This window comes from Strigops habroptila, chromosome 10 (assembly GCF_004027225.2).
Source record: "Strigops habroptila isolate Jane chromosome 10, bStrHab1.2.pri, whole genome shotgun sequence".
Lineage (NCBI taxonomy): Eukaryota > Metazoa > Chordata > Aves > Psittaciformes > Psittacidae > Strigops > Strigops habroptila.
Window position 1 is genome coordinate 14,242,219 of NC_046359.1, and position 10,892 is coordinate 14,253,110.

General features: G+C 49.2%; 1 protein-coding gene across 4 annotated transcripts in view; it reads right to left on the reverse strand.

Moving 5' to 3' along the window:
- The window catches only part of EGLN1 (egl-9 family hypoxia inducible factor 1), a 42,411-nt gene extending 31,820 nt beyond the window's left edge, over window positions 1-10,591 (reverse strand). For 2 of the 4 annotated variants that reach the window (XM_030499692.1, XM_030499693.1), the window contains exon 1: window positions 4,197-5,551. In XM_030499692.1, the coding sequence (XP_030355552.1) occupies window positions 4,197-5,120 (924 nt within the window). In that variant the 5' untranslated portion in view covers window positions 5,121-5,551. Of the gene's footprint in view, window positions 1-4,196 lie in introns of all 4 variants that reach the window. The other 2 variants (XM_030499691.2, XM_030499695.2) reach the window with 1 other exon arrangement.
- Window positions 10,592-10,892: the final 301 nt, after the last annotated feature.

The window sequence follows — 10,892 nt, forward strand, 5'->3', positions numbered from 1 at the left end:
GTTTATACAATGCTTATTAGGAACCCTCGACTGGGATGTCCCAGTATTATTGCAACAGCAGTAAAAGATTTGTATGAAGTTTTAAATGATTGCCAGAGTCCACAATAAGGGAAAGAGAAACCTAGCAAAAAAAACCCATGAAGCTGCCCCCTCCCTTGACCTCTTCTCAGCCTCTGTGTGGGGAAGGAGGAAAAACCTCATCTGGGTGAGATTCAGGATTTCATTCCCTGACTTTGATGAGCAGGTTTATACCTCCACAGGCTATCTAAGACAGGACAGGCAGGAAACAGAAATATGTGCACATGCATGCACATACAAGTGTGGTAACTGATAAGGGAAAGGAAAAAGAAGAAAATAATATTTTGGGAAGAGAGGGAGGAAGAAAAACGTAGAAAATAACAGGAAGCAGAAGAAAGACACTACAGCTCATGTATGCAAGTATGTGCCACCATCTGCTAGAGAAAAGAAGGAAGCAGAGCCTGGAAAGAAAGAGACTAGGAGAACAAAAGCAAGGAATGCAGTACGTCAGGACTTCTGAGATGAGTGAATAGTTAGCCATGCTCTTATACCTGCTGCTGTACTGTCCACAGACCGCACAGGTAGTTGGCTGGTTTATATTTACTCCTATATTGAGACACCTTTCAAGGTGGAGAGTAATCTACCAGTCAGGTCTAAGCAGAACCACACCAGTTGAAGCAGATTAGTTCTAAGTAGCCCAGTTAGTCTAGAGAAAACCCATACAGAGACTTCCAAATGTAAAATCTCATGTTTTTCATACTTAAGGTCTCACCTTATTTCATGTCCTTTAGCCTACGAGACTGGCCCTATTGAATGGAAATCAGTTTAAAACAGATTCAATTTCAACAATGTACTTTTTCCCTAATAGTTTTACAGGTTAGGAGATGCAGGGTATACACCGCCTTTATATGTACTCTTCGAGACACTTTGTAGAAGTGATAGCAAATTCAATGCCAACAACACCAGTTAACGCCTGATCACAGGCGCCACAATGCCAACAATACTAGTTAAGCCTTAAATGAATTAAGTGATAATCTAAGTATCATCTCTTCAATTTTACCTACAGCTATTTTTCCCTAACACCAAAAACAATTAGCCTTGATCAACAGCATCATTAAAACCTTTGATCAATAATCCATTAATTTCTGTAAACGTACTAAGCTGCTAGTTAAAGGACAGAGACTAAATCTGATTTTGTAGGTATGTTTAGTTAGCAAAACATTTTTGAAGACTCGGTAATAGAAAGAGGGTAGGAATTTCAGCACACTGTGGAGCGGATTTATGATTCATTCCCTCTAATAGGATATGCTTGTTTACAGAGCTTGAACTAGATCTGGTAAAGGTTAAAGATTCAATAAAAGCTCCTGTGACTCCTGTGACATAATGCCAACCCTCACACAACCTTCAAAACAAAGCCAGTTTTCTAAGACAACACTGCAGTGAACCAACAACAATATTTTAAATAACTGGCTGCAAGCGGTTTGGGTTTTTTTTTTGCTTTTTTATTTAAAGGTCTAATAAAAGAACATTAAAGTTAGGCTTAAAAACAAAGAACAAAACACAAAACAACATGCCTTTAGAATTGTGAAAACAAAATCCCCTTCTCCTCACAGCTACTGCACATCTGATTTCTCAGTAAATGACTTTTTTAAGGAAACATGGACTCCTAGATTTCACCACCCCAGATCTCCTCAGCACAGCTACATCACTGACATTTATGAGCACAGCCCAATTCTAGCAGGTCCCCAGCTGCATGACGTGCCATACCAAACTGCAATCGTTTAATACTGTGCCAATCCATCACCTTGTGCAGCTAGCATTCACTGGTAGTATTTTAGAGAAGACAGGGGCATCCCCAAGGGCTGGAATTCTTTTGCTGGTTCAGATGCTGGGGAATTACAAATCTCGGCAGTGACACTGCAAATTGGTTTATTTAGCACCTTCAGTAAAATGGTACCCTAAGTTCTCCACACACCAACCATGCAAACCACAGTATTGCAACATATGTACACAGGAGTAGTAAAATTATTCTGTAAGAGCCCAGTCAGTCAACCCGTGCTAAATTTCCACATGTTTTGGTCCTCTTACTTGAAATGAAACCAGTAAGAATAAATATTACATGTGGATCGTTCCTTTTAAGAAGTCTTTGCTGTGAATGCAAATCCAACATACCCACCAAGATTGGAAAGCAGACTGTATTTGACTAAATCATCTAAGCAGCTGTCACCATGCAAAGCACACTAACACAAAAGAGTAACCTGTTGCAGCTACCACAGTATCTCCACTGCACACTCATCTATACTGCCAAGAATAAAAAGTATACCGGGACTCCAGCAGCAACACAATCAAACTTCGATTCAGAAAAAGCAGGGGCAAGAAGTGAATTAAAATTATTTCAGATAACCAAGAGGTGTCTCTGTTTATTTTACATCTCCCTTTCCCCACCTCTAAACAACCAGGAGCCCTCCAGAGATGTACACAAGTTTCCACTAATGGACTGCTCCCTCACCACAGCCTTTCGATTCAACTTACTGTGGCACCAACGGCAAAGGAAAGCTGCATTCTCCAAAGACACAGGAGAGGTGAAAGCCATATCGCTATCTCTGCCATTCCCAAACACTGACAAACCCCACATTTCAACAGATCAGACTCTTCCACTGACCTGTCCATCTCCTTCTGTTTATTCAACTCAGGGTGGTATCTGTGAGAGTGACTGACAGTTTTCAAATTTCTGCAGTGACAGAAAAACAAGCAGGGCTAAACGATCCTCATTGTGTTGCTGCTGCTCCACAGAAGTGTGCAGCATTAAGAGACTATTTTTTCTGCCTTTTGCAATTAGCAGAAGTATCAGTGTCTTACTACTTAGAAACATAAGACAGTACTCCAGGAATCACACGCATGATTCAGGATTACAATTCCAAAAGTCCTTTTCTAAAGCCCTAGCGCGTACAGCAACACATGAAAACAGAAGCAGTATTCCTTATTGCCGCATAAATTGAACCCAGCAAAGCCACTGGTATTTTTAGAGTGCAAGTTTGAAGCACTAGGGCCTTGAAGAGAGTTAGCACTGTCTCAAAGACAGGCTGGCTTAGAAAAGTCCAAGCTCCTAGGGACCTAGGAAGAGCACAGACTATGTTTCCATTAAAAAGTCCGAGTTCAACTAAAGGTATGCAAAGACCGCATTAAAAAAAAAAAAAAAAAGAAGGAAGAAAGAGAAAATTCCGACCCACTTGTCTTTATCATGGGAGTTTCCCGTGCCACAAACAAACCCAAGGCTGTTTTCTCCCTCTCAGTTTCTCCCCTCCTCCCTCCCGCAGCTTCCTACCAGCTGAGATTCTGCAGCTGCGGCAACAACAGCCTGGCTGTGACAGCGCAACCACCACTGCGGGCTGGTTCCTACCAATTCACTAGCTTCCTTATGTTTTAACAGAGGTAGCAAATTATGAAGGGGCTTCCCCCCCCCCTTTTTTTTTTTATAACTGAAAAGACACTGATGAATATTCATTGTTAGTCCTTTACCAAGGGCGTGAGCTTTATTTAAAGGACTGGAAGGGAACTGCAAGTTAGGCTAATACAATGGGAGATTTCTGACTCAGTTCTCTGGTCCCAAAAGACATCTAAAGAGTACGATTTTTCTGCAGAAAAGAGATTAGATTACAGTAAAAATAAGCCTCTCTGCCCGAAGCCCTTCACGGCGGTGGCTCCGCTGCCCACTGCGGCACCCACTGCAGGGGCTCGCACTGGGGCTCCCTGGTTGACAGGGCCGCCGGGGGATGTATCCCACTTTTGGGACAACAGTTCACCGATGCGGGTCTCCTGCCCGCATGTTTAAGGCCAGCACTCGGCAGGCCGCATTCTCGCATTCTGAGCCCGGACCCACAACACACACACCCCGCTCTGGAAGAGCGAAGAGACAAGCGAACCCTTTCCCACCTCCCAGGTCGAGTGCAGTCAGTCTCCGCACAACACCCGCCCGGAGAGTCCCGCCGCGGCCGGGGGGCGGCTCCGGGCGCTCCCGCACACACACACCGCACCGCCAGACGTGCGCACCCGCACGCACACCCGCAGACAGGCGCACACGTGCGCGCACACCCGCCCCTGCCCGGGGAACCGCCGGTTCCGCTCCCCCACTCGCCGCTCCCCAGCTGCGGGGGAGACACGGGGGGTCCCGCACTCACTTTCGTCCTGCCGTTGATTTTGTAGTTGCCCAGCTTGCCGTTGCAGTGTCGGATGAGATCGTCCATGCTGTTCATGAGGAGACGGATGGCCTGGCAGCCCGGTTCCTTGCCCTCCACCCAGGTGATCTTGTCGCCGCGGATGTCCTTGGAGGAGTCGCTCTTCTGGCTGACGAGCTGCCCGTCGGTGAAGCGGCCGGTGTGGTGCAGGGCCCGCACCTCCTCGGCCACCAGCCCGCCCAGCTCCTTGCCGAGGAAGTCGTCCACCACGCAGATGCCGTGCTTGTTCATGCAGGGCACGATGTACTCCAGCGCCAGCCGCTGCGGCACCAGCGACTTCGTCTGCCCATTGGGGCGCAGCGCGGCCCCGCCGGGCCCCGCCTGCACGCCGCCCGGGTACAGGTTCGACTTGTCCCGGTACAGCAGCACCGCGTCCCCGGAGGGCGACGGGGACTGGGCCGCGGCCGGGGCTTCCGCCTCACCGCCGGCGGCTGCGGCGGCGGCGACGTGGTTGTTGGCCAGCGGGGCGGCCTCAGCGGAGGCCTCCGGGGGCGGCGGCGCTGCGCCCTTCCCCGCCGCGGCCCCGGCCCCCGCCCGGCTGCCGCCTCCCGCCGCGGCCCCGGCGCTGTGGGCGCGGGTCGGCGGGGGGTGCCCGCCGCGGGGCTCGGCAGCGCCCCCTGCTGCGGCCGCCGCTGTGCCTCCGCCGCGGCAGATGAGCTTGTGCTTCTTCCAGTCCTGGCGCTGGTGCTCCTTGCTGCAGTAGAAAGAGCTGCGGCAGCGCCCGCACCGCAGCAGGTTCTCCATCTTCCCGCACAGCTCGCAGTACTGCCGGTCCCGCTCGCTGCTGCTGCTACTGCCGCTGCCGCCGCTGCTGCTGCTGCTCTCGCCGCCGCCCTGGCCGGCGCCGCCGCCGCTGTCATTCGCCATGGCGCTGGTGGTGCCGCCGCAGCCCCGCTCCGCCGCCGAGGGGTTATGTAAGGAGGCGGGCGGGAGCAGCGCTAACGCGGGCCCCCGCCCGGCCGCGCGGGGAGGGAGCGCTCACTGCATCATGGCCGCCCGGCTCCGCCGCGGCCCCCGCCGCCCTCCGCCTCCGCCGGCCCGCGGCCTCCTTCGGGGCGGCCGGGCGCGGGGTTGCCGCGGGGGCCCGCGCCGCCCTCCCTGCGCCTCTAACGCCGCTAGCGCCGCCTCATCGCCGCCCCGGCGGCGGCGGCGCGGCCTGATGGGGGGGAGAGCGGCGGCGGCGGGCAGCCGGCTGGCGCGGTGGGGGGGCCTGCCTTCCGCTCCCCGCCGGCCTCTAAGCCCAGTGCGCGGGCCGGCGCGGCCGCCGCCTCTCCCCGCCGCGCCTCCGCTGCTGTGTCGGGGCCAGGAGGAGGTGCCACTCTCGCGTCCCGCTTTGCACGTACGCCACTTCCAGCCCGCCAGCGCCGGCGGCGCGTCAGGCGGGCGGGGCCGCGCCTCCAGGCGGGCGGGGCCGGGCCGCGGCGGGCCGAGTCGAGCCGGGGGAGGCCGCGCCGTGCAGAGGGGCCGGTTGGCCTCACTGCACCGCCGCAAGCGCGGGGTCGGCGCCGAGCGCACAGGCAGGCTTCGAGCTGTGGCCGGGCGGCTTCTACCGGGGCGACCCCGGCTCGGCGGGCGGAAGCAGCCCCCGAGCAGTGCGGTCTCCCCGGCTGCCGCAGACCCACGCCGCCAGGGACGGGGAGCAGCCTTGCTAGCAGAGGGGAGTAGGGGGTCATCGATCTCGGCTGCCCAGGACATCCCCGGCGTCCCCGCGCGGGCCGTGGGTCCCTAGTCCGTGGGTGCCCTTGTCCGTGGGTGCCCTTGACCCTTGGCCGTCGCCAGTGTTGAGCTGCCCCCGGGTGAGCGCAGGGTTACGGGCCCGTCGCAGGTGAGGCACGGCACCGAAGAGCAGGAGGGCGCCGGCCTGACATGGAAGACAGGCGTGTGGCTTGGAGCTACAGGGGGGGTGTCGGCGGCACCCGGCCACAGTGGAGGGCCAGGTTTTGTCACTCCCGTAGGCCCCAAAATATCCCCGCCAGATGGCTCGCAGAGTGGGACGTGCCCTGGCTCCCTCATAAATAACCTGTTGCTTGTGTCCCACCTAACTCGGGAATGAAGGCCAGAGTCAGACGAGTTAAAAAAGTAAAAGCAAAAAGGAGGAAGAAAGAGCAGATGATGTGGCCACTGAAACGAGGAGAGGCCAGGACTTGCAGCTAGGGCTATGATCAACATGGCAAAGCCCCTGACAGGAAAAAGGGAGCTGGTTTCGGCAGAGCAGTGCTGGTGGAGAGACAAAGGTCCCAGCGCAGTCCCGTCAGCTGTCAGAAGCCATATGAGGATGAGGACTCCCCTGAGGTGATGTGTAAACTCCGGTTGATCCCAAAATCATGGTTTTGCTTGCTTGTGATAGATGTTAGGGAAGGGGAGTGTATTGTGCAATTTGCCACGATACAGCCCAATATGGTGGTCGGTGCCTTGGAGCTGTGTGGTAAGCTGAGGCAAGGTTCTGCCCACCCCCTTGGAGAGCTGTTTGGTGAACAGACAGCAAGTGTTTGCTCCGTGGGTTGCGCTGGCAAGAGGCAGTGGCTGCAGTTGCCTGTAAGTTAAGCAAATCCATTCTAAAGTCCAGGGAGTGTCAAATACATGATCCAGTATACACATCTGGGGGTAGAAAGGTGAAGCAATCTTCTGGGTGGTAACCCATTGGCTGAAGCAGGGTTTTGTGTGATTTTGGATAGATCAGTTTTTAATTTGCCACTGCAGAAGAGGAATAGTAACCCTTTTGCTCCTCACAGGCTGTTATGAGGCTTAGGACTGTAATATACTTGTAGCGAGATGGCTTTATGTACGCAGTTAAAATGGTTTGGTTCTTATCATCTCTACGTAGAACTGGATTTAAAATAAACTGACATAGCGATAGGACTTGGAGGAATATTAAGCACTGCATGTGCTATGTGAAGGATGTAAAAGGAGAAACAAAGTGTGCCAAGGCTACAAATGCCTGTGGTACAGGCAGAAAATGAGAAGGAAAACCAGGATGAATTATTAGAAAGGCAAAAGGAGTACTGAGAGGACAAGGTCATGAAAGCCCAAAGGATGAGATTTCAAGGTGAATGTGATCAGCAAGCTCCAAGGCTGAATTTAAAAAAAAAGAAACAACAAAAAACAAAACCCCAAATGAACTGGAAAAGCTGGGAACTAAAACCCAATAGAGTTGCAGATTAGTAATTTCTCTGTTTATTGCTTTTGAAGAGAGGAAAATACAGCAGTAGAGGCGGAAGAAAGTGGGTCAAAAACAAGTTTTAAGCCGAGAGCATAAAGTGGACAGATTTTTAATCTAAGTTTAATGAGGGTTGTTCTTTAACTACAGGTAGATGAGGTAGGTCAGAAATACTCGGCTAGGCATCTCTCCAGCTTGCTTTAAACTGATATAAATGCAACTGAATTCCTTGGACTTGCAGCGTTGCTAAACTGGGCTAAATGAGAAGAGAGTCAAGGCTGTTATTTTCAAAAACTTCAGAAATGCAAACAATGATGTTCTGCCACAAAGAAACTGAAGAGTTAAAGACTTTTCACATTTGTTGCATACTCCTTCAGCAAACAGTGGAGATGAAGGTCACAGGCTTGAAACTCAATAGTCCAGCTACGAAACAAGTAAGAAAAGCACCAAGGCACAAATATGGTGCCTGGCTAAATCCTGATGTTATTAATTTTTGGGCTAATTTGGCTTCAAAGGTCTTTTGTTCTTTCCCTCTCTATTCCACGTGTCATTTGGGATGCAATTAATGGTCTTGGTCTTAGTTTTTACTAAGTTTTAGTTTTGCTAATGTGCTGAGCTACTTTAGGTTGTCTTGACAGACTGTTCCCCAGTGTGGTCAACAGAAATACTGAGTTCAACAAAATCCGTCTTCAGGTATATGAAGCATGTGCCATATTTTATGATTGCAGCACTTTGCCAGCAGCACCAAACAATTTAATGAAGGTTGTGGTCCAGCAACAAAGCTGCAGAAAAGAGTGGTGGTGGTAAGGAAGCTCTGGAAGACAATGACTATTTATATTACAGTAGTGTCTACAACATGCTAGAAATGTTTTCCAAGCATGTAAAGACTCTATTCATTGCCAAAGAGTTTGTTCCTTAACAGACAGCATAAGGACAAAGCACGACAAAAAGCAACATATGGTATACAAAGCAAACTGACCAGCATGGTGGTTGCCAAAACTGAGGGGGAAGGGACTTCCTCCTCTTTCGTCTCTGGTTGCTCTTCATTTGCTAACGTGCTCTTTCCAAGATAGCTAGTTCCTTGTCTGTGTCGGTGAATGTTGGAAAAGGACTTGACTGGTGACTGGGTAATGGTGGGCCAGATGGCTTTGCAAAGAATGCACATGAAAAATCTTCAAAGTAATACCAGTCACAATGAGGATGTTGTGGGATAAACTTTATGCAAGGTCAGAGTTTTTGTCACCACTTAGATATGGATCTGATACGTTTATTAGAATTTAAAAAAAGTTGGTCAATGAATAACTTTTCTGTTTTCATTAAGCAGTAATAATGGCTGCATTTATACCATGCGTTGTGTATTTCATGTACTGCAGCAGTAAGGTTGTATAAGCAACCAAAAAATAATCTTTGAAGCCCGGGGAGGGGGTGGAATGCAGGGTAACAAGATTAGAGAAGTTTATTTCACAGAACAAAATAATCTTAGAAATTAAATAAAAAGTCTTATCTTACCCTCAGATAGTTTAGAACAGGAAAAAAGTCCCTGGGATTCCAGGCCCAGTTTTTCAATGCTGCCAGAAGGCCTTTGGAAGCTACACATGCTCCTGAGGTTGGTGGGAGTATAAGGCCTCAGTCAGAGAGATGTGTGTCCACATCAGCATCACAATTAGAATCCAAACTTGGGGACTTGTAGCATTTGCCCTCTTCCCCCCCAGACCACTCCACTGTGTTCTCCAGCCTGAGTGCTCTTACTCCACTTAAACCATTATTCACTGGTCTCAACAGTGGCATTTTTCAAGCTTGCTTTTCATACTAGCAAGTGAACTGTAACAGGTTTGCAGCTTTCCCAAATAAAACTAGAGAACTGTTTGTCTGAGTTGGATTCTCTGTTAAACTCACTTCCTTTCTAATCAGGACAAACTGTACAAAGTACATCCACAAGGCTATGCAAGTGCTCCTTTATTGAATGCATGCTCTTTTCCTGAGGTGCAAAAAGGGTCATCGTCTCCCAGATCATCTCCCACATACCTCCCCTGCTCCTGTATCTGCAAAAGGAGGAAAGGGTCACCCAGCAGAGGTGATTAGGAAGGTGCAGAGATTGACTAGCTCTGCTAGTGCCACCATGACAGAGGAGCACACAGGGAGCACATGACCCAGGGTCTTGTCAAGTCCTTCTGTGGCCAGGACAAGCTGAGGAGCCTCAGCAGTTTTCAGGATCCAGGCTTCAGCTCTCTGCTATGCCAAGAGCTTGATACTCTCCCTATCACAGCATGAAGTGGCACACAGCCCTCGGGGCAATCAGGCTCAGAGCCCTGAAACTAATCCCCAGTACCCTGGATCTCCTCCCATCCCGCTTAGTGCTTGTTGATGCCATCGTAGAGTTGCCCTAAAAGTTTTTGCTGAAATTAAAGTAATAGAATAATTTGGTGGTTTATCACTGAATATCATAATGGTGTAGTGTTTACAGAAAAAAACCCTTTCATTATAATCTGAGATTATAAGGGTTGGGCTAAATTAGAAGTATTCTCAATTACTTTGTGTAAACTTCTGTTTAATATTGTGTTTAATATTGTGGGATTCCTCCAGGCTCTTCAACTAAAGTTGTTTTTGCCGTCCCTAAATCTGTCTGAAATGATATGCATTTGCTTCTCTGGGAATATAGCCTATTTTTATTACACCAAAAATATGGTTAGGGTTGATCCAGAGAGATTTGCACATTAAAATATTTGACTACGTTCATGAGTATTATGTTTAAAGAAAAATGAATTATGCTAGTGAAGTACAAGACAAATGTCCTTTTACTCTATTTAATTTTTTTTCAAGTGAAAATGCTGCTACCAGATGTCTGTATCTGTAAAGCTATGGAAATGCAGCCCAGCTTAGAAAATGCTCAAGACTGACTCATTCCAGTTTTGTCCTCAGTTTAAACTTTGTACCATGGAAAGTTCAAAAGCTTTTTCCACATTGTTTGTGAGGTTTCTCCAGAGGGAGTATTTCTGGCTTTGGTTAGAAGAGAACTCCCTGTCTTGCTAAAGATTGACAATTATGTACATTTTTGGCCTCTAACTTAAGCAAGCCAGGAGGCCCTCGGGGTGCTTAAAGTCCAGCTATGGACAGAAAGTTGTTTTTAAAGAAATTTTTAAAATGCTATTTGAAATCCACAAACTGACACAGTGATAAGCATTTTTGGAAAAAGAAAAAGAGATTCCTGTTTCATCTGTATGTAGGTCAAATTTGTGTGAAGTGCTCCGGAAACTTTGCTCGGTTTCAGTGCAGACAAGTCTTCTAGCATGAGAACAAGGGACTCAAATATAAAGAAAATCTCTCCAGTGCTTTGCAGGGCCACAATCATAACATGACCTTTTCACTTTGCATCTGATAGGTGCTTCCTGCCCCTGTGTCATTATGATTCAGCAACGTGACATGCTGAAAGATCATCAAGGTGGAAACAATGCCGAGCAGTGTTAAGATGATGTGGCGTGCCA